Source organism: Lissotriton vulgaris, unplaced genomic scaffold, assembly GCF_964263255.1.
Source record: "Lissotriton vulgaris unplaced genomic scaffold, aLisVul1.2 SCAFFOLD_1690, whole genome shotgun sequence".
Lineage (NCBI taxonomy): Eukaryota > Metazoa > Chordata > Amphibia > Caudata > Salamandridae > Lissotriton > Lissotriton vulgaris.
This window is the reverse complement of record NW_028241971.1, coordinates 74,621-99,012: the sequence shown is the minus strand read 5'-3', so window position 1 is coordinate 99,012 and position 24,392 is coordinate 74,621. Positions and strand designations below refer to the sequence as shown.

Genomic DNA, 24,392 nt, shown 5'->3' with positions numbered 1-24,392 from the left:
TTTATTATCCAGATGTATAAGAATAAAGATGTACTATAGCTGAGTGAATAATATGAATGGTCTGAATCCACTTCAAGGCCAAAAGAGAGCCGTAATAGGCACCAATCGTGTGATACGTGCAGATTACCCCTAGGAGTTTGCATCCATGAACTTAAAATGCTACAACACCAGAATGATAGGCGAGAACATAAGGCCAGTTACTCAGGGGCACCTTAACAAAATGGTTAATTTTTAAATACATTGTTTAATACCATTGCAGAGCAAGGACGAAAACTTCCACATCCCAGTATGAACCCCTTTTTCTATAAAGAGCACCAATAAAACTCTTAAAAGCACTGTTGTGCAGTCGCTTTGTGAGAAAAGCAACTCCCAGACAACAGTTACAAGACATGTTTTCATGAACCTAAATCGCACTTGAAGACACTCGCAGATTTTGTATACATTGGTGCATTCAGCAGTGCTTTATTTACGGCTATAAGCCGAATCAATCAGCAGTCAATTATCTCTGCACAACCTAGGTAATTAAAAAAAAAAAAAACGACTCGTCTTCCTTAAGATTCTACATTTTCCCTACCTTCTCAATTTCATACTGCCAGCCATTCAGTAGCAGGAGTATATGAGCAACAAGAAGGATGGTGCTGACTTTTAAACCCATCTTTAAGGAAAATACCACATTTCCCACCAGCCTTTGAAACCATTAAACTGCAAAGAACCCTGTAGCAGCAAACTTTGTTCACCATGTTTTTAATTTACAAATAAAAAAATCTACACTGTTCATTTTTTCTCTTTCTTTTCATCTTTCTTGACATCACTTTTCTCTTTTTCCTTCTCCTTCTCCTTCTCGTCTTTTCTTTCTTTCTTGCTGTCCTCCTTCTCTTGGCCTTCTTTCTTTTCAGCATCTCGGTTGGCTATCTTATTATTGATCAGGTTATGGAGAGCAACAACAGAGCGAATGAGTGATGCCAGGTACACTACCACCATCTGGTCATTGGTTTTCAGGTAGAAGGCCTTGACAAACTCCTGCAGGTTGACATCTGGTAACAGATTGAAGACATCTTGCAATTGGTATATTATCTGATGGTTGATGGGTAGTTTACCCATCGCCACTTTTTCCAGGTAACTCCTGATGTCCAACAGCTTAGAGTTCAGCCCCTTCAGGCCGTGCACCTGGTTTGTGATGCGCTGAGAGAGAGTTCCCACTGTGGTATCCTTGATATCTCTGTAACCAAAGCAGCAAATATGAAAATGCATTGTCCAACTTTACTTTAGCAAACAAAAGCAGCAATACTAATGCAAAGAATAAAATCAATATTTACCGCAACAGGTGTTCAACTCCAACTTCCTCAGCTTCTTCTGCTCCGATCTCACTGGTTACATGTTCGAATGTCTTGGAGGTAGGAGTGCCATCCTGGAGATAAAAAGAAATAATAATATGAATTTTGAAGGATCCTTAGATATAATATGAAATTTAAAGGATCTTTAGATTCTGCACAAGAACAATCTGTGAGAATATCTTTAGTGTTATCTGGTACAAAGTTGCAGCACTTGCAAGAATGCAACTAAATTAAATATATCCATGTGGACAGCCGAAAGGGTGGAATAAAATAAGATGACTTGTAATTGGAGAACAGGCATTAAAGGCTGATGTCATAAGGGAACCAAAAAACAGGGAAAGTCTTGGAGCAAAGGCACACAAGTAATTTACAGCAAGCCATAAGGTCAGAATGGGTGGAACAATATGAGCCACGGTTTACTTCTTCACACTTTCACTCTTTATTTGGTTTCATGGCAGCCTTCCTTCTCTTGATTCAACTCTCCAACCTCAATAATTGCCTGCTTCATCTTTTGCCAATTTTCTCCTTCCTCATCTACTGCATTCTTTGCCTTTTTCAACTCTGCTTTTTATGTTTTTTAGACTCTCCATTTTTGTTCCCTTTTATTCTACATTTGGCATATTTCCTGTCTTTACCTCTGTAAATACTGTGTCCCATTTGTTCTATCCTTATTTTTCTTGCATTTCTAATTTGAATCCAATTTCTCACTACTACTTTTCCCTTCCTTTATTTTCAAGTTCTATTTACTGTCGCGTCGATGTGTAACCCCATATTGTGTTTATTATAGAATGTTCATGGGAATGTTTTTTGTGTGTGAAATTTTTTTATTGGCATTTTGAAAAAAGAAGGAATTACTTATAGTACTCAAACATTGATGCATAGGGTAGAACCCTAGATTAAAGAGCAGCATGAAAGTAATAATGATAACGGTACCCTTTTCCCCCTCTTGGGGGATCCGGGGGTATGTATTCAGTTTTTAGGCACAAGAGGGGAGGATGCCAGGATATATTTGAGGGGGAGGGGTCTTCCATATCACATCCTCAAACATTCACAACTTCGCGTTTTCTGCCCTGGTGAGTTCATGGGAATGTTAGGATTGTTGAAATTGAATGTGGGTGGGCATTTTGAACTGTTGGGAGTTTAGCTGAATCAGTGTAGCCTGAGAGGTGGACGCTTCCCTTTAGGCTACCATCTGTAAAATAAAGGTTTAACTAAAATATTGACATAATCAACACTTCCCTTTCCTAGGACTGGCCCAGAGAGCTTCAGGTGTCTGGGCACCCTCATGTAATCCCCAAAAAATCATAAGAACAAATCCATACATACAGGAGCTCTGGATCATTTCTCTACATCCACTGATCTGCTCAAGTGTCATTCACATTTTGCTCTCGCCCTCTTCAGTACATAGCATGGACCAAAGGCTCAGCCCGCTTTAGCTACATGATTTCTTGTACTTTGAGTGACATAATTTTGTTCCTTTAGTGTCGGAGTGAATCTTCAAGTACTCTTTCATCCACTACAGCACTATGTTGCACACTAAAGACCTTGTGTGTTGCACAGGCAGTGAGAAGACAGCTAGTGGCCCAGCACTGCAGTTATGGTCCTCATATTTCAGAAAGCCTTTTACCACCACCCACTTCGAAACACAGCAAACCGCACCCTTCCACTAAGAGGTTAAAGTGCACACCTCAAAAGCAAACCAACACCTCTTCCTCCTAAAACAACTCCGTACAGTATAAACCAGCTGATCTCCCCTTCCCTGCTTTGTAGCGAATAGATCACTTACAAGTATACCAAGTATAGGGATAACACGGTTTAAGCACAGCCGAGCGGAACTCTTCAATATTTATGTGAAGATAGATGGACTCATCATAAATAAATTAAAAGCAGGTGATCTTGAAAACAGTGTGCTAAATGGGTGTTCATACTTACTCAATTGTTTCTTACATATACAAATAACAGCTAAAAACAAGCATTGGCATAGCCAATAGGTCTCGCCTTTAGGACCTTATAAGTGTTTAGCCATGCAACACTTGATGTTGCACCAAGGATATTGTACTGGATAACTAAACACTTATAAGGTCCCAAAGGGGAGACCTATTGGCTACGCAAATGCTTTTTTTTTTTTTAAGGACAAGCAGTGCTATCAGGCTCCGGCTGCCACTTAGTCCAATGCATCCCACGTAGCCGCTGCGGCAATTTTTGAATGGTTTTAAAGCCAATTTAAAAGCAGTTGCCAGTGTATGTGAATCCCTATCTCAACTGTGAGACTGTTCTCCTGCTTCCCAAATCTATTAAATACAAATTATGTAAAAAGAACATCTCTTTCGGAGCTGCATGGCTCATCCTACCCACGTTTCACATGCAGATTTGAAATACTGATGGGTTGGGTTTCCTGGAATTCAACTGGTTGAGAGGTAGAGTGGTTGAGAGAGGTAGAGTGGTTGAGAGAGGTAGAGTGGTTGAGAGAGGTAGAGTGGTTGAGAGAGGTAGAGTGGTTGAGAGAGGTAGAGTGGTTGAGAGAGGGAGAGTGGTTGAGAGAGGGAGAGTGGTTGAGAGAGGGAGAGGTTGAGAGAGGTAGAGTGGTTGAGAGAGGGAGAGGTAGAGAGAGGGAGAGGTAGAGAGAGGGAGAGGTAGAGAGAGGGAGAGGTAGAGAGAGGGAGAGGTAGAGAGAGGGAGAGGTAGAGAGGGAGAGGTAGAGAGGGAGAGGTAGAGAGGGAGAGGTGGAGAGGTAGAGAGGGAGAGGTAGAGAGGGAGAGGTAGAGAGGGAGAGAGAGAGGGCGAGGTAGAGAGGTAGAGGTAGAGGTGGAGAGGGAGAGGTGGAATGGGAGAGGTGGGGAGGGAGAGGTAAAGAGGTGGAGAGGTAAGTAGAGGTAGAGAGAGAGGTAGAGAGAGGGGTATAGAGAGAGAGAGGTAGCGGTAGAAAGGTAGAGGTAGAGAGAGGTAGAGCGGTAGAGAGAGGTAGAGAGGTAGAGAGCAGTGGCGTAAAGAAACTTGAGGGGGCCCCCTGCAAAGAACATGGCTGGCCCCCCCCAGGCGGCGAGGCGCACCATGTACCATTTTGCTCAACCACCCAGAAATCTAGCATATTTTGATTTGAAACATCCAACATTTAAATGAAATGCCTCTATATTGTCTTTCTGTAAGTTCTAGTGAGAAAGTTTGAAACACTCTCAACATACACGCTATGCCATTTGCAAAAATACTGTCAAAAACAGATTATTTAACTGAGGCAGCAATCAGAACAATGCCAAGGAGTGATCCTATTGTCTCAGGAACTGCCTATGGCTGAAGAACAAAGAACAACTATGAAGGGTCTGATATAGAATTGACAATACCTTGAAACTTTGAAAGAGAAACCCAAACCTGCAATTCCTTAAAAACTCGACTGACAATATACACGAGAAGTACACAAGCTATAACACAGTCTGTCACAAAGAGTTGCTACCATTCAATCGGGAGAGTCAAATTCAACACCTGTCACAGTTAAAGAATACACAAAGTTCACAGCCTCTTCCATTCAACCGGAGATGAGTGGAGACGGACAGCGTAAGCACTAAGAGGCAATGAAGATACACACCTGTTGCAAAGGAGACATCATAATAACACCTTCCCCTTACAGCATACATGCAAACCCTCCCAATTTGGGAGACTACCGATTTGAAGGCTAGTTCCAACCTACCGATTCCTATATGCAAAAACTTGAATCCTCATAGGGCTTCAGTCGACAACAGGGAGATGGTTTTGAACAACATGGTGTAAGCATTGCCATTAACCTGCTCCTGCGAGCGAGTGCACAACAGGTTTGTCACGCTCTTTGTCTGCCCTAGAGCTTTGTCCGTGCTCCTGACAGGTAGGGAAAAACATATATTTGCATTTCTCATATCCGATCCTGCAGCAGCACATTTATAAGTGTCATACATGCCAATAGACGGTAGACTGACCAGATTCAGGCCTCAATAGAAGTCAATGGGAGAAATACAAATTTCCCAGTTTGCTCTTCGAAAATGTAGGTATGTATGTCACAGCCTACACCTGCTTGCCACCACAAGAGAAGAAACGCTATCCCCCTCCACTGCCTACTCTTTGGGGACCTAACCTGGGCAGGGACTGGGAAAATTATCACTACAGTGGATCCAATAGTGTAGCATCAAGGATGACATGGCAGGGCCCTTTTGCAGACAAAAAAAATTACCCCTTTTGGCTGCTGCTGGGGATAGTAAAATATAGCAAATTTTCGGCTTCAGTGCACGCTGCTGGTGCCATTTGCACCTGCTGCACCAAATGGTATCTTCGCCCCTGCCCCCTGATTGGATTGCAGCAGCATTAAGAGAGTAGTGGTGGGCTGGTTTCACACTGCATGATGACTCGTCACTTTATTTATGCGTTTTTGAGCGCGGACTTTACCGTAAATTCAGCGTTCAAAAATGCATAAATAAATAAAGAGACGAGTCATCATGCAGTGTAAGGCGAGCGCTTCACATTCTCACAATAGGAACAAAACTGTTACATGAGCGTGCGTTACAGTTACGTTTGAAGTGAGTTGGAGAACGCACTCACCTGATCTGAGAGGGCTGGGGGCCTACTGGGCCTGTCGTCGCAAGGAGAGCTGGAGCGGATGGGCAGAAGCCTGAAGGATGGCAGGGCTGCAGGGCAGCTGATTGGGGGGGTGGGGGGGTGGGGGGTGGGGGGGCGGGGGCAGCGCAAGCCTCAAGGCTATAAGCCAGGTGGTAGTAGGGGCCGGGACCGGGCAATTTAAATGATGGCAATTTGGAATTTGCAAATAAAGGCCCCGCCGGTGAGGAGTCCTGACCTGAGCGTCAACGGTCAGCGTGGCTTCCTTTGTCTTCTGCTGCGCTCCCCTGCCTGATGCCACATCTTACTGAGTGTAACGCACTTATTGAGTGTGTCTCATGATGGCCCCGCACCATTCCACTGATTGAAGAATTTGAAGTGCTTAAGACAGTCAGAGGCACTGAGGCAGAGAGCAGAGCCCGCCGCTCAGCCTGCCAGCCTCACGTCACGGGCCCCGGCACCATTAATTTCCTGCAACCACTGCCATTCTGCCAGTGCAGTGCTGCAGCTACTGCTGCCAGCCTCGGCCGGGGCCCCGCACCATTCCTACAGTGCTGCGGCTGCCAGTCAGTACTCACGGGCCGCGGACGGGGCCCCGCACCATTCCAGCAGCTGCAGAAGTACTGCCAGTCAGTCGGGGGCAGTGCCAGCAGCCAGCCTCACTCACGGGGCCCCGCACCATTCCTGCAGTGCTGTGCTGCTGCCAGCCAGGCCCAGCCTCACTCACCGGCCCCTGCCGGGGCCCCGGACCATTCTCAGTGCACACCAGTAGCCACTAGCTCAACTCGGCGCTCAGCCGCTCACGGGGGCCCCGCTGCCCGCACCGCACCATTCCTGCCTGCAGTGTCAGAGCCGCTCAGCCTCAGCCACACGGCCCAGGCCGGGGCCCGCACCATTCCTGCTGCCAGCCACAGGCCCCACACCATTCCTGCAGTGGCGTAACGAAACTTGAGGGGGCCCCCCTGCAGAATATATAGAGGGGGCCCCCCACGGTCCAGACTCAGTCAGGAGCTCTCAAGCCAGAGACCTGCTGCTTGTGCACAGAGCCGACTAGAGCTTGGGCCCCCCACATATATATGTTGATAGGTTTCGGCATTGTCTCCAACCAAAAAGGGTAAAAGGAATTTGTCAGGACTTGGAGCACTGGATATTGTTAATCTGACCAGCAATAAGTCATGGTAGTCCTTTACATCTTAGATAGTGTTTCCTTTCTGCCTGGTCAGTCTATTTGTGTCAAGTACGAATGTCTGGAAATAAGTCACTCCATTTATCGGAATCAACAGTTTGCCTAAATGTGTCTGGCTTGACCTTTGTCAGAATAAGAGAAGTTTGGTTTGTGCCTGTTGGCAAAATACTAACGTTTTCCTTTAGTTCTCCCGTTCACTGGATGTCTGAAATGAATACATGTTCATGGGTGAGTTCAGCACAACCAAGACAATAACCTAAACCACCCAAGGGATCAGCACCCCCAAAAGTATAATTTAATATATACCCAGAGCCTCAATTGAATCTACTTTTAAAACACAATATTGGGTTCCACACATGTACTGACAATGCACAGGTCGCTCTCTAAATAGTAAGAGACCCAACAAAAGAATCAGACACTCTTGATGGTGATCTTTTGATCCCCAAACATTTAATGGGTGCCGATTGGTATAGTCTCAGTGGTGACTAATATTGTTACCAGACCACCCTTACAAAACTCACAAAAGTGTAGTCCCACATAATCTTACACAGCAGCACCAATCGTGGTTCTTAAAACGCCATGGGAACTCTCAAAATCCTTACTAAAAAGAAGCCAAACAAGAGGAAGCATAATACAGCAGTGTACCCAACACAACCACAAACCATCTCCACTGGAAACTGCAAGCTTTAGAATAAAGATAGCGGAAGCCAAACGTCTGTGGGTAATCATTTGGCAAATGATAAATCGTGAAAACATTCTTTACATGGCATGCCAAAAAAAAAAAAAATAATCATTCCGAATACCACTAGGAGCTCTAAATTTGCTCATACCACTCCAATTCTTATGAAGGTCATCTGGCTAAAGATGAATCAAATAAAAAACATGTTGTTATCAAGATTCAGAAGAGCCTATACTATTTCAAAAAATGTCCAAAAATGTGAAAATACATTCTACTACAACACATGACAAAAATATCACGCTAGCAGTCCAAAACACAGGGAAGTCTATATAATGTGATTGAGAAGCAATATGTGGAAAAATGCTCTGTACACCGATACAGGGTTTGATTCCCCAACCCTTTTTGCATACATTTAATGTAAATAGCTTTTTTACAAGTGTAAAAATATGTTTCCTATTCAAGTCATTTTTGCACTCATAAAGGGATTCATTCACAGTTTCCTTGTGTGTAAGTGCATAGCTGCCAAGGTTTCAGATTGCTTATGTGTGACATTTTCATAATATTAGTGTAATTATGAGTGACATTCAAAGGCTATGAGTGTCACTTTCTCGAGAGCAAAATCAAGCAATGAAGACCGAGGGAAACATATAAATATCAGAAATAACATCTTTTTGAGCAACAAGAAACTCTAAGAGGATCTTAAAACTGTTGCAAAGCACCACAAATAGAGGGCACTGTGGGCCCCAACTGTCCCAAACATGATGCGAGAGGCCCCAGCACTGATAATCTCAGATGCCGGATAAATTGGATAATAAATTAACATAATTACTCAGTCACTACAGTCAGTTGACTTGCGGACTCTGAGCGCTGTCCAGCTCGTCGCAGTACCAGGCAAGCCTCAGGAAAGTGAGAGGCTGAGGCACATAGGCTGTACTTTTTTCAAAAGACTTTAGCTTACCTGCTAGCTCTCCAAAATTATCAGTTTTACTTTAAGCAATAGGCCTAATCCATTTATTATGAGAAGCTTTGAAAAAGTGACTAGGGATATAATCAAGGCCACTGGAATTATACGTCAGAAGAGGGCCAAATTATGTGGCATAATGTGGCACATTTTGTAATAGTATTACTTCATTATTTCATCATTTTAAACTTGGTAACACTGTATGGTCTTTGATTGCATCTCATTAGTATCATTTTAACACCCAAATATAGCAATATTCAGTTATAATCAGTTTTGCAAAGGGCCTTTCACTGCGCAGCAACGCATGATGCTGCATTTTAGCACTTTTTTAATCGTTTCAGCTAGAAATAAAAAATGTTTTTGTTAAAATCTGCAGATTATGTGGCAAATCAATAATTATGCTAAAATCGCTGCAGCTGCACAATCGCATAATTCCAGTGGCCCTGGATATAACGTAAAATTTCTATTACACTGCAATAAACCCCGCAGAGAGGTATTTTGTTACTCAGAATCTATCATATTACCACAGTACACTCATACTGCCTCTAGTGATCGGCTTTTGCAATAAAGGTGGTGTCAAAGAAATGAAGAATGTAATTGGTGTGGTCTTTTAACTATAGCTTTTATAAAAGGGACCTGCAATTAAAGGTCACGTTTTTCTCCATAACAAAAACATGTCACTTAAAAATCCATACATAGGGTCAGTGTTTGTTTGTTTTTATTAGTTAACTCCTGTCACTGTGATTTCATTGATGTAAAGTTTGCCTGGCAATTTGGCGCGGTGGTAGAGTTAACAAGAGCCGCAGGGGGTGCTTGTGCCGTTCTCCCTTCCTTGGGCTTGGCAGTATCTCCGCTGTGCTGCTGCCCCAGGCCTTCTCCTTTCCCGTGGCGACGCCCTGCTGTTCAGAAATGGAGTCGGCGCTTGAAATGAAAAGTTACCAGTTTCTGAGGAGGACCAGTTTTTTTTACTTAGTGGTAGGTGCTGGGTGGGTAGAGGCCCGTGCAACTCGTTAAAAATAGCGCGAGGATGCACACCAGACCCCGGGCAGTGTGCATCTATTTTTTAAATTACACTGCTTAACTTGCCCTGTTGGAAAAGCGTGAAGCTACCACAGGGGTTGGAGTTTAAAGAAATACTTTATTTTAGCAGATGTTTGATATTTTTGTGTAAACCGAGTGTCGCCTTTGAGAGAGTAACGCAAATTTCCCTGGGTTGTCAGTATCTGCGCGCAAAGACCGAGCAGCTGCCTGAAATACGGACTACCGAGATATCTATTGCTATTATGTGTAGGCAGTGATTTTTCAGGTCCGAGCTTTCGTATGTGCTGCGCTACTGGCTCAACTGAAGGAACAGCTTAAATTAGCTTTTGTGTCTGGTGCGCAAATATTTATTGATTTTCCAGTCACACTTGCAACTAAATAATTTGGAGTGTAAATTTGAATTGAAACTTACAGTTCTAATTAAATGTAAAGGCCGTTGCTTATAACGTTGAGTTAGGAAAATGATACCAATACCCTTAAAGTTAAACACAGGCTACATCACTCGGCATGTCGGTTATTTCCGATATTTGTTTCCCTGGTCTTCATTACTTGATGTCAATCATAGTTGTTGAAATGTCACTCATAACTACACTGAAATTTTGAAAATGTCACACATGACAATCTGAAATCTTGGCAGCTATGGGGGTATTCACAGGGTCCTTTCTGATCCATTCGCACATTAGAAACAGTTGGAGATACGCTCCTCCAGGCTGTCAAGCACACTGTAGGCCCCGCCGATGACGGACTTACTTCCGAGTTCGGACAGTCCAGAGTGTGGGCGGGCGGGCCTGGATTTGTCTTCGTTCTTCTCTGTCTTCTTGACTATGGCTATGCGCGCCCCTGGTGTGTGGGCGGGCGGGCCTGGATTTGTCTTCGTTCTTCTCTGTCTTTTTGACTATGGCTATGCGCGCCCCTGGTGATACCACACGCCACACCTTACTCAAACGTGTGAGCTGATTGCACGCACCGCCGCCGGCGTTTGCGCATGTGTTGTACCCCTGGGGCTGCCTGGCATTGGTCACCACTCACCACTCACCAGACAGCCTGCCCCCGCCCCCACGCGCAAACGCGGCGGCGGAAAGTGAAAGTCAGGACTCTCAGTCTCTCGGGAGTAAACAAGTGTGTGCGCGCTGCGCTCACGCGCATTCACTCTGGCCACGGCGCCGCCATTTCATAGATTCGAGTTGACTGTTGATAATAACTGCTCACACAAAAGTGCCTCACTCAGACACTCACACGGGTGACGGTCCCGGCCGGGGCCGTCACCATTTGGGACTTGACTCTCGGGGCCCTCCGCACCATTTCGAAGACTCTGGCCCCGGCCGGGGCCCGCATCATTTCAAAGACTCCCAGGGGCCCCAGCCGGGGCCCCCGCACCATTTCAAAGACTCGCAGGGCCCCGGCTGGGCCCCCGCACCATTTCAAAGACTCCCGCAGGGGCCCAGCCGGGGCCCGTGCTGCGCACCATTTTAGAGCCTACAGTGCATCACATGTGTATTTATTACGTGAGGAGGGGCCCGGCCGGGGCCCCCTGGAGCGCGAGGCCCCCCGCAATGCAGGGGCTGCGGGGGCTTGTGTTACGCCCCTGCATTCCTGCTGTGCTGCTGCCAGTGCCAGCCTCACGGGACCGTCCATAATTTTAAAATCATCTGATTCATGATACATACGTCTTCATCAATGTACAGTCAGTGAGGGGCCCCGGTGGGGCCCCTGGAGCGTGGGCCCCCCCGCAACTCAGGGGTTGCGGGGGCTTGTGTTACGCCTGTGGTAGAGAGAGAGAGCGGTAGAGAGATAGAGAGGTGGAGAAAGAGGTAGAGAGAGAGGTAAAGAGAGAGAGGTAGAGATAGAGAGGTAGAGATAGAGAGGTAGAGATGGAGATACACAGCCCCCTCCTTGCCTTCCAATACAACAGGTTTAGGGGGAGATACAAACACTACGGAAACTGAAACCCTTCCTACCACAATGACTTCAAGCAAGCAGTACAATCTCTAATTATTCCTAGAGTAGAATATGGATGTGTCGCTCTATGTGGCTTACCCAAAGCTTCACAGCTCCATTACGAGCCTCAATCAATGCAGCAGCAAGACTCATAACTGGTTCCAATTGAAGATCCCCCATCTCCCCGGACCTACAATCCTTGAATTGGCTACCCCTGGAAGCCAGAATTCATTTGAAAATAGCCTGCATGACGCACAAAGCCATGCATCATAATGCACCCAACTATTTGGCACAGAAGCTGACGATCTCGGGTGGGATCTGATCCGCAAGAAATGCAGAAAAACTACTACTGAAACCACCAAAATTCAGAAAGAAATAAACATATAATCGAACCTTCTCTGGGATGGCACCTAGAATTTGGAATTCCTTACTCCCAGAAACCAGACTCAGCCCCTCCACTGGTTCGTTTAAAAAGGAAGTAAAAGCTATCCTCATGACCAAATTCACATGAGTATGGCTCATAGAAATCCTCAAACCTGAATGGGACAAAGACCCTATTAAGCAACCGTTGCATTATATCGTCCCTCAATCTCACACTACGAGACAGACTGTTTATCGCTTCTTACTCTGTTGCTTTTACAATACGCTCCTGTACATATGTTTCGTTTAGTTCTTTTTTTTATGTATATGTAACATTTATTGACTGTACAGCGCTCTGATATCCGCCAGGATCTGGTTCGAGCTCTATAAAACTTTCAAAATAAATACAAAATTAAAATAAATCTTCACAGATAGCGGAAGTCAAATCAAATCAAATCAAAATAAGCTTTATTCGGTCTTTAAGTTTAAAACCATAAAAGCAACAAAAAGAAATACATACAGGTATATAGGATTCAACAGTTCATTACAATGTTAAGAAAAAAACGGATATTTTAAAGCAAACTAAAATCAATCTAGTGCGAAATAAAAACGCATGGTAGACAGAGTCCCCTTTCACCAAGTGTTATAATTCAATACTTTGGGGCCGGGGTAAAAGTCAAACAAGTCCCAAGTAAAAATAGGGCCATCTCCAATTTTGGGCTGAGAAAATCTTAAAAAGGGGACAATGTTCCTGTGTTTGAATTTAATTAATATCAGGTCTCCCGGAATGTCTTTGGGCAACATACCTAGCCACCCCACCCTCCTGACGCTCAGGATTCCGCCATCTAGGTCAGGTGGCAGCGGTCTATTGTTATGGAGCCAGAAGATGGCTTTATTCAGCAGATCTTGGCTTGTTTCGAGTTTTCCCTGACTAAGTTCAGGGACCCCGGAGAGAACAGTCACGTAGGGGGCGGCTTCAGGGGGTAAATTAATTCGATGCCTTCTTTCTTGAGGGAACCTAGGAGCTTTGAAAGGGACACGAGTGGGCTTAGAAGTAACATTACGGCCACTTGGGATGGGTGGGCTGAGAGAGGAATCAATTGTTCGTTCTTTCCGGTGTTCGATGGACTTAGGCTTCTCAAGGTTGGTAGAGAGCGTAGAACATGAGGGAATAGCAGTATTTACAGTTGATGGTTGAATCCTTTGTACTATTTTTTCAACACCGGACAACCCATCTCCCAGTTCCTTAATTTTTGTGAGCAGGGGTGATAGAGCCGCATTCAACAATCGCTCAATGTGGTCCAGTAGGGTTGATTGGAGGGGGGAAACAGAGTCATTTGATGTAGTCCCCGCCTTATACGGCGTTGATACACTTGGGTTGGCGGGGGAAAATGAGGAGCTACAGCACATTCGGTCGGCATTTGATGGAATCACCTCGTTGTTCCTTTTGCTGGTTGATTCCCGGGGCAGTGTATTAGCTTGAAGCAGGATTATTTCAGGGGCCTGGGGAGTGCAGTTTATGTGGTCAGTATCTCTGCCCACTGTAGAGGGAGTTGATATGTCAGGGGCGTAGTTTGTGCCACACAAGGCATTCAGTTCTTCCCAGATAGACATAGTAAATGAACTACAAAGGCCCCAAAACGTCACTAGGCAGTTCAAACACAATAGAAAAGGGTAAAGTGTCTCTGTACCTCTTCCTTTGATGGGGCCAAGTGGAATGGCCCGTCCCATCCTCCTCAGGTCCTCTGAGGGCCACAGAGGGCCCGCCCTTTGCCCGGGCTTAGCCCGGCGTCCCGCGGAGCGGAGCAGAGTGCAGCTTTCAGGCGCCACCTGGCGCTCCCGTGCGGTCATGATGCAGCGCCGCCGCTGAGGCTGCCGGGAGCTGTAGTCCCGGGGCGGCGGCGCTGTGGGCAACAAGAAGAAACTGACTCCTGGCGGTGGCGGCTGCCGTGGGGGCCTCCTCGCCTCCCCCCTTCACTCAGGTATGTGTCCCCCCGCTCCGCCGAGCAGAGCGCAGCTTTCAGGCGCCTCCTGGCGCTCCCGTGCGGTCACGATGCAGCGCCGTCGCTGAGGCTGCCGGGAGCTGTAGTCCCGGGGCGGCGGCGCTGTGGGCAACAAGAAGAAACTGACTCCTGGCGGTGGCGGCTGCCGTGGGGGCCTCCTCGCCTCCCCCCTTCACTCAGGTATGTGTCCCCCGCCGATAGCGGAAGTCATCCGTGGCCACTTCCACAGTGCAGTACACTGGGAGACGCAGGACCTGGCCCCGGAGCACGAACAACATCGACGTGCTCCAGTTTATGGCATAGCTGGAGTATTTCCCAAAGTTTGTGAAAATATTTAGCACCCCATGAATAGGTCTATAGGAGGAGGCGAAGTAGAGTAAGATGTCATTGGCGTAGCAAGATATTCGGTCTTCCTGACCCTCCGCCCATTTCAAGCCCTTTACCATAAACTGAATGTGGACATGCACCCCAGGCTTTACGCCACAGGGACCCCCTCCATTTCCAGCACCACTCATGCTAACCCGTTAACGACCTGGGCAGAAGCTATGAGTGTTTGCACAGATTAGTGTCCTACCCTTTAGCAAACCGAATATTTTCGGAGATCCGTGACTCAGATGGGAACATCCATCGCTCTCCCAAAGCAATGGCTCAAAACCTTCGCAAACTATTACTCAGGCCTGTACTCTGTGCAGAAACCAGAGCTCTCCCTTATAGTACTGATCGCTCTCGCATACCTTCATCTCCCCAAACTCACAGCACCAGAGTCAGATGGACTAGAAAACCCGATCACAAATGAAGAGATACAAGCTGCCCTTTCGCTCGGCTCAGCCGGTAACACCGGCCCAGACGGCTAACTGCAAGAATATTATTCCGCCTATCGTGACATACTTCTCCCGCACCTTGCGGCCCTCTACGAGGAGGCCATGGAAACAGGCTCCTTCCATCCAGAGACTGATCCGGCCACAATAGCCATTATCCTCAAAACGCAACCTGTCTGTGCGGACTATCGTCCCATTTCCTTGATTAATACCGAAGTCAAAATATACGCCACGATTCTAGTTCAGCACCTAAAACTGTATCTTAGCAAGTTGATCCATCCTGACCAGTGGCTGAGGCACGGCACGGAGTACCAGACAGTGCCTGAGGCATCTACATCGGGCCTTGGCCAACCGGAAGGCATCGACCCTGTACTTAGCACTACTTCTAGTCGACTTTGAGAAAGCATTTGACTCATTCGACTGGGGCTACCTACAGGACGGCCTGTTGGCTACGGGTATGGGCCTTAAATTCTGCCGTATGGTTCACATCCTATACTCCAAGCCCACTGCAAGAGTGCTGGTTAACAGAGTGCGCTCAAACACCTTTCCAATCAGAAGAGGGACGAGACAGGGTTGCCCCCTCTCGCACCCTCCAATGGAGCCTCTGGCAATCACATGACGTCCAAATTGCTTTGCACGCAGAGGATGTTCGGCTCTTTCTTGCAGACCTGGCTCGATTGGGTCCTAGCTGCCTGCATATACTATGGTCCTTTGAGCGGACTTTGGGACAGCGCCTGAAATTGGCCACGTTAACCTTTGTTCCCTTGCATCGCTCAAGCGAATATTTTGATTGGCAATCCACTATCCCCATCAGATGGCAATCCTTCAAATATTTGGGTATATGGGTCGCCCTACTTCCTGACCTAGCTTGGGCACTTAACATGACTCCTCTGGTCGCCAAAACCAAACTCGACCTGCAGAAATGGCAAAAATTACCGCTCAACCCACTGGGGAGAATGGCACTATTCAAAATGAAGATCCTTCCCAGATTCCGCAAAAGTCATTCAGAACACTCCAATCCATATTTCCCGTGCCTGGTTCAGAGGAATAGCCAGTCTAGTTATAAGTTTTCTCTAGAATGGCATATGGCCGCGTATGGCGATCCCGCTCTGACAGATCCCACCCTTTGACGGAGGCATGGGTCTAACGAATCTGGTCTTATATTAACTTGCAACCCGCCTGCTGGTAATACACGATTGGTTTAATGGGGGCGGGGGTGGTCAGATCCTGTTTACAGAACCGAGCTCAGGGACTTGGGGCTCTCCTGGGTCCAGGCTCTGATGTATGGATCACCCATTCGCCAGGGACCTCCCCACGATGACCCAAGCAGTGCTTCTAGCCTGGTGTGCCGCTCTGCGACACCAATTGAAGGACAGACTGACTCAGCAGACACCCGTTTGGCAGGGCACATGGTTGCGGGAGGTGGGTCGGCCTGGAAGGTTTTGGGAGCTGGGATCTCATTGGCATTTCACAGCTTGGAGGTGTGGGTGGGTAACCAAATCCGCGCCTTGCTGATCTGCAAGCCAGACATTCGCTTCACCCGTCCCAGTTTAACAGATGCTTAAAGCTCCCCCACACCCTAGGTACACACATACAGCCTGGCACAACTCTGCCCGATAACAGTCCCCTTGAAGCCCAAGTCATGATGTTTGGCCTCAGAAGGGGTGGAGTCTCAAGTATTTTTCGCTCTCCAACTAATAACAGCCTGACTTCCCTTGACCCACTGAGAACTAAATGGGAGACATGGTTGGGCCCTCTAGGAGGAGGAGGATTGGAGAGGCGCTTTGATGGTTCCCAAGACTATCACGGTCTCAACTTAATTGCGCCTAGTCCAGCTTTACTACCTGCATGCCTCCTACCTTACCCCTGCCCGCCTATACAGAGCAGGCCTAATTCTATGCACAAGATGCAATGCTGAGTCTGCAGATTTCTTTCACAATGTATGGTCCTGTCCACGTGTAGCCTCTTCCTGGGTCGCCCTGGGGACAGAACTCACAGGAGTGCTGGGGTGGGAGGTCCCATACTGACCCTTAAATATTTTGCTGGGTGTCACAGGCGGGTTAGATGGCTCGAGAGTCGATAAAGTGTTTCTGGGGGCTGCCCTTGTAGTGGCCAAACGAGATCTCGCAATGGCATGGAGGAATCCCACTCGCCCACTATAACTAAATGGCGCAAGGGAGTGGACTTGTGAGCCGCACAAGAGCTGCCGCTATAGGAGACTTGGTGCTGTCCGCCCAAACACAGGAGGATCTGAGATAATTGGTTGGGATTGCAAGACTAATCAGCTTCCTTGTCTTTCCAAGTCTCACTCTATATGTACCGCAGAAGCTGGAGAAGCAACAGTGTACACTGTAATAAATTGTTTTACTTGCCAAATGTCATATTTGCTGGCGCTATTGATCATGCTGTACTGTTTATGTTTATATCACCATCTTTTTACAAAATCAATAAAATTGATTACCAAAAAAAAGTGTGCTAAGGAATTTAGCCATCTCACTAACTGGCCATGGCCAGACCTATTGGCTTTGCCAAAGCTTGTTCTGCCTTGCTCACATGATTTGTCTTCTCTCGCTAATAACTATTTCTGTTGTTTCTCTACCAAACTCTTCATTTCTTCAGTATAGTGCTTTTTGGTTCTGGCAAAGTAGTCTCTACAAAATAGTGGAACACTCTGCTGTGAGAACGGAGGTCCTGAATTCATGAAGATGGTGCAGTCAACGTTGTGTTTTTCTGACAACACTGCATGCTAAAAACAGTTGCAGACAATGAAAATGCTGCCATTAAATGCAAAACATCTTGGTAAAGAGGTTGGGGCAGCATGCCTTCTCTTAGGGCAAATTAATTGAAATCAAAGGCAATCAAGAGGAGGTGTAGACAAGGAGTCCTGTAAATCTGGGCCAACGAGAGGGGCAAGTTAAAAGCATGGGCAAGAAAAGTTGGCATAGTGAAGGACAGGAAGCTAAGGGAACGTGTGTGGCAAAAGAGTAACAGTTCGGAGTAAAGGATGGAAAATCATCATGAGCAATTGGGGCAGAAAATGCGCTTAAATTAGACAGGGAATAAAAATAGACCAGACAGGACAGAGAGCACAAGTACGTTCGGGCAGAATAATTGAGCCAAAGGTATGTGAGAATAGCAAGTACACAGAAATAAAGATACCAGCAAGATTGCAGATGACAGGAACCATAACAGACATCGAGCCAACATAAGAGGGGCTGAAAAAGGATATGGAGCACAAGCTGAGGAATAGGGGGTATACCATCGCAAAAGCAGAAGGAGAGTCGTTATGAAATATGAAAAGAGAGAAAGACAGATAAGTAGTGTAGGAAGAGATGGATTAAAGCAAACTCACATCATGAACTTCTTCCACTGAGATATATGCCTCTGTAGGAAGTCCAAGATCCTTTGGCTTCACGTCAATAATCACAAGCACCTGAAAGAAAAAGTGATTTACGTCTTAGTGAACTACAGCTTTCCAAAGGGTTAAATGAAAAAAACAGTGCATAACTATAATCTACAAGAAGTTATTTAGTGTGCTCTCTTCACAAGGTTTTCAGATCAGAGCTGATGTAGAAAGCACATACACAAAAAGTAGTTGTTAAAAATGCAACAGGACACCGATTTTTTGGCAATACAGAAAGTAGAATTTTGGTAATCACAGTTGGAACACAATAGCAACTATTCATAGTGGAAGACCTGTCCAGTCACTGCACATAAAGCTGAAGAGAACAAAGACTAGGAGCCTTTAGAGGGCACATACAGCAGCATCACATTGCACTTCACATTGGAAGTGTTGTAGCTCAAACCCTGCAGTAGACTGGTCTTTCACCAGGTCACTACTGGCAAAGACTGAACTATCTTCAATGAAAAATCTACAAGACTTTCATGATCACCAGGACGGCCAATAGAAGGGGCTGAACATAGGAGGAGCTTACTATGCCATTAAATGTATACATGCAACCTGAAAATAACATTTTTCATGTCAATAAATCAAAATGTATACTATCTATGAACACAAGAAAATAAACATGGCTTCCCTTTGTGGAATAAAGTTTTTCTTTTTTGAACATTTTTCAATCTCCAAGCATCCTGTCAGGCAAAAAAACAAGCATTGGAAATGCAATAGGTCTCGCATTAGGAAAGTTTGAGCTATTGGTCTTATAAATGATTTTTTTAAATTTATGTGTTGGTTTTTAAAATAGCTAAGTTAATAGCTTTGTCATTTACAATGCCAATAGTTATAACTTTCGCAAATGTGACACCTATAGCATTTGTAATGCAACATGTTTTGTATTTACGTGACTTAGATGTATTGATATTACAATTAACAATGGCTTTTAATTTTTTTAAATAATACTTAAATAATGTATTTAATTTGTAATGTCAATAGCTTAAACTTTTGTAAATAACTTTAGTGAAGATTATGTTCAGTGTTTTTTATTGTGACGAAAATCCAAGAACAGAAGTGAAATATTAACATATTTTTGTGATTTGTAATAAAGCTTGAAAGCTTGAAAACAGCTTGAAACATTGAAAGAACATATTTGAACCAGTGATGCTGTGGTGGTGCTGATTGATGCTCTAGTTGCGCTGAGTGATGCTGTGGTTGCGCGTGATGCTGTGGTTTTCTGTTCATCGCAGTGACCACATCCTTGGACACAGAATATGTCAAGGCACTGCTTCTTTGCAGACCACTGGTTATCCTGTGCAAACTGGTATGATACAGTTAGGCGAGTACAACTAGTCTGTTAAAATGAAGATTTAGTTGATCAAAGCCAGATACACAAAAACATGGATAACTATGTCCTGTTGAGCATGGGGAGATAAGAGATACGCTGAAGGGGGGAGGGGGTGTGGGAAACAGCTACCTGAAAGCCTATAATGGCAACCCACCTGTTTGGGGGGGTTCGCATATACATAGAGAACGCCAGTTCTACAGACACACATCTGCCCCCTACACTATAGGGGAATTTGTGAGTACCATATATGACAAACTACACAGACGTGCCATCTGTGTAAATCCATTGGCAGCTTTCACAAGCTAAGGGTGTAGGTAAAAAAAAAAAAAGCTTATGCTCCACAGCCAACAATCACCTGCCACCAACCTTTAGTTGTATCCTGGCATATAAATATTTGTAACATATGGTAAACTGAGTTTTCCTGGTCCAGTGCTCAACTGGTAAAACATTTAGAGCAACCGGCAGGACAGTAGTCTCATGTGCAAGGTAAAATACCTCAGTAAATCAAATGTTAAAATGAGTAGGCGGATTTTAAACTGCTACTGAGCCAGAGACTCTCGCCGTTCCACTGGTCTAAGTACTACTGTTATGCAATAGTCTCTCCTCATCTGGACATCTTAAAGACTTCCAGACCCCATTTCTCATAAGAAACCAATGCAACACTAACTTCCAGTGTAATGTGTAAATGTGCAGGAAGCATGCAAATACAGAAGTATAAACGTACATGATCATCAATTGATAGTGTAGCAGAGCACAGCGGACGTTATGATGAGGAGGGAGAGGGATGAGTTCACGTAATCATACAAGGACATTCAGCAAGTGAAAAGGCTAAATGTAAAACGAAAATACATGCCATGCCGAGGGTCACACAGAACCGAGCCAAAACTGCATCTAGAAAACCAGTGTTCAACAGCTAAATCTCCGTTCTACATAAGAGTTAAGTTCCATAATAAGAACATCTCAAAGTCAGTCCAAACCTGGAATTTACAGGAAGGGCCTCCTGCTGGACTTAAAGAAACCACAAAAACAACTATGACAAAAAGGAATACTTGAATTAAACTTAACTATGGCCATTACTCTGACCGCAGGAGTGTAGTGATTTGGAAAGGTAACGTGAGAAATAAACTGAAAGAAATCTCAATTTGGAGAAAGGTGTAACGAACCCAAGAAAGAACGATTTGAGTTTTTCTTTTTGAGGACATCGGAACCACGTGAAATCCGTATTTAGGATGTAGGGAGTGCTGCATTATGTCAGATCAAACAGAGAGCAGAACGGAGCCCACACTATTTATTTACCAGGCAAAAAGTGTTCACTATGAACAGGGACGCCAATCAAAAACTAGGACTGTAATCTTTTTGCAAATATCAACAGAAGGCCCAAACAATATTGTTCTGCAAGTGCCACACTACCACTGCCTTGCTGCTAAACACAAAGGTTAACAGTGGCAAGAGGCCGCACCGCTTTTATGAAGTGCCATTAAAGGACTACAAACGAAATGGGGCTGCGCCTGACAGCCGTGAGGAGCGCGCAGGAAGAAGTACTGCCTCAAAGGGATGAGGACGCACGAGCCAGGCTCATGGCCGCTCTTCGCAGTCCATTCCACTCGAGTAATCTGTGGCGAGCACAACTGTAGCACAATCACCTCCAGTGCCGGTACGTGTCTGCCAATCAACAGAGCGGAGGACTGTTAGGTATGGGGTAGGGCTGGTTGTGTACCGAGGCTGAACTAGTCGAAGCACAATACACCAATGGGACACACCGCGGGCATATTAAAATACCTTGGAGACCTAAACAGACAACAGACACATGCCCAGCAACATAAAACGGTCTTCAACCAGGAACCTTGGAGAAAGCTACAATTCAAACGCCGCAAGCCCCCTGGGCTGTGACGGCTAGTAATTGCTGCACAATGCGGGCCTTGTTCTCTGGGACTACACTCAATGCAAATGAGACCCAATAGCACCCCTCCCCCATCGCACGTTGTGGGGCAGGCTGCCAGTGGGACGACCGAAAACATTGGGCCAGCAGCAGAGGCCGGCCGATTCCTCCCACTGACACCGTTGCAAAGCATCGACTCAACCACACGAGGTCTGTATACTGTAGGCACAAGTTCAAGGTATTTAAAAAGCTAAATTAGAATAACCCTAAAACAGAATATAGCATGTGAGGGGGGAAAACAAAAGTTACAATGAGGAAAGGTTAAAACAGCCAGGATCTACTTGGTAGGTAAACAAAAAAAACCAAGCAAAAAATAAATAAAACGAGACACGGCCTGCCGGCCGTGAAAGTGAAAGTACGGCCGGCAGGCCTTGAATAATTAGGGGAGGAGCAGCCAGGAGAGAGCAGGAGCGGAGGCGCCAAGCTGGGAAACAGATGGCTGGCGATTTGATGATGTGCACGCGCATTTTAGCTCAATGAGCTTGCGCATTGACCTATAAGCGCACGGGCACAGCATCAAATCTCCAGTCTAGTTAAAGTCTGTTTAAGCCCCTATAGTCTCGCAAGCGCAATGCGCATGCGCATTGACAGGCGAGACCTAAAAACATCTGGATTGGTTATACCTATGAAACATAGGATAGCAGCTCACACACACAAGTACAAGTCATTGAGTGCAAGTGACAAAGCAGAACAGTACTCACGGAGTTTGGACAGTATCTTTTCATGAGCTCGTTGATGGCAATGTCATTCTTGTGTAATTTGGGTCCTGTATGGTACCAGCCCACTATCCGTTCTCTGGCTGTAAATAAGAACAGTTAAAGTTTTAGAAGAATGTAAGCTTCCCTTGCTTGTTGTTTTTAAGAACAGAAGTATCTTGCAGAATATAGATTAGATTTGCGGTTTTCAGTTTTTCTGTGGGAATTCTGGTTGGTTTTTTTAGGGTTCATACTGGAGATTTCAGAAAGCAAAGCTCCTTCCAAGTCTCTGTGAAGGAGGATGGCATCAAGGCTGTAGTTCTTACCCTGGACCGAGACCCTGCTCGTAGTTCCATTGCAAACCTGCTAACCACTACACAGCAATGTACAGTGAACAGCGAGCTGAAACAATCGGTGAGCCATGTGTCCAAAGCAAGTGGATGTAGGTCTATGGAGCGAGGGACTCTGTGAAAGTCAAACAGAGATATTATGAGGCTTACATGGCGAGGGTGGAACATAGTGGAGCAGCCATCCCATTAAAGCACTGCGAGGTAGAGGTTGTATTTCTACTACTTTGACATCAGAGGGCTTCAAAGTAGTAAATATGCAGCAAACTCCAGTTTGTTCCAGTTTCTACTGAAAATAAAATATTCTTTTCATTAGTGTTTAATTGGTTATAATCTATTTTAACTGAAAACCGGAAACCTTGATTATAAAACATTTTTCATATTCTACCATGTCACAATATCTTCCTCAAAAACTTGTTCTGTAAAGAGAGCATAAGGGGGAATCGAACTGGGTTGCAGTTATGGACGCAAGGTTACGTCACCAATCAAAGACAGAGGCTCAGGTGGCATCAAGCCCTGAAACACGAACTAGAGAAAAGTCCTTATAAAATTCACTAGGAAAATACATTCCAGGTACACATAATCAACCTACTTCTACCTAAGGGACATAAATAAAAATACTCAAAAACTTTTAAGAAGGTGCACTCCACCAACATCCCAAATAGTTTGTAGAATATACCCGAGGCCATCTAGTACTAATACTTAGACAGTAAAATAAAGCCTTGAAAAGAATACCCCATTTGATTCATGTCAACACATGTTGATTACTTCACGCGCAAGTGGGCATGTGTTGCAAGAATAAGCTATGCACACTTTATAACTAGTGATTGATTCAAGAACAGAAAGAAATCCTGTTGGCATCAGTAAATGATAATTGAAGTACGTCCGGTCGCAGTGACAACTCTCGAAACAGTAGTCTGATTTTCTGATTGTTTCATCTGAACAAAACATCTGCATCCCCAACAGCAACATATCACCTTTTTGAGAGGTTGCCTTGATCCGGTCTATATCACTTTAACCACTATTTATATAGTCCCATACATATGCCACATACTGGCACCTGTACTGGAAACTGCGCCTTGACCTTTGGTGCACATCTTTGGATTGACATAGGCGATTTACATCTTAGCTGCCCTGAAGAAGTTCAATGTTTAAATGGACGAAACATGTTGGCTGATGGTTTTTTATGAATGGAATATACCAGAATAAAGGAAGAAACCAAAACATCTGGACAATATAGATACTATTATTTAAAAGAAAGTGTCATATTAGATTGGGATACTGTTTCAATTCAGATGTGCGCTCTATTGTGGTGCAGCTCCCATTGCGTTTTGTTGTTCTGTACTCCCTTGGGAAGGGTGGCATCCTCATGTGGAGGATTGCACACAAGGACATACTATTGCACCACAAATAGTATAGGTAAATAATGGTTTGGGTGTTGATTTGTGTTTTGGTCCACTGCCTACAATCTGAGTATTCAAGTAGTCTTATGAGTGTAACACCACATAATTACACAGGGCCACGCTAAGCACCGTTGTAGTACCACGGAACAGTGATTTTTATTTTAGACACCAGGGGACTGTCTAAATAAGCTCTTCTGTGGTTTTTTTTATTGTTCACCAAGGCCTCAAATAATATAGCTGCACAATAGGAAAGGAGAGGATAATCTGGGATGACTTTAGAGGGACGTAAAAAACAACCTATATTAAAAGCAGGTGATCAACTAGGAAATTTAGTAGGAGACTACTGTGATAGTCTTGTTTGCAGTGTTGTTATT

The 24,392-nt window shown here is 45.1% G+C and overlaps 1 protein-coding gene across 1 annotated transcript in view; it reads right to left on the bottom strand.

Moving 5' to 3' along the window:
• Positions 1–431: 431 nt before the first annotated feature.
• Positions 432–24,392, bottom strand: part of PSMD7 (proteasome 26S subunit, non-ATPase 7) — a 42,363-nt gene continuing 18,402 nt past the window's right edge. Inside the window, exons 4-7 of the mRNA XM_086948210.1 lie at positions 22,275–22,372; positions 18,248–18,328; positions 1,317–1,408; positions 432–1,219 (exon numbers count right to left, since the gene is read on the bottom strand). Coding sequence (XP_086804336.1) covers positions 775–1,219; positions 1,317–1,408; positions 18,248–18,328; positions 22,275–22,372 — 716 coding nt within the window. The 3' untranslated portion in view covers positions 432–774. The remainder of the gene's footprint in view (positions 1,220–1,316; positions 1,409–18,247; positions 18,329–22,274; positions 22,373–24,392) is intronic.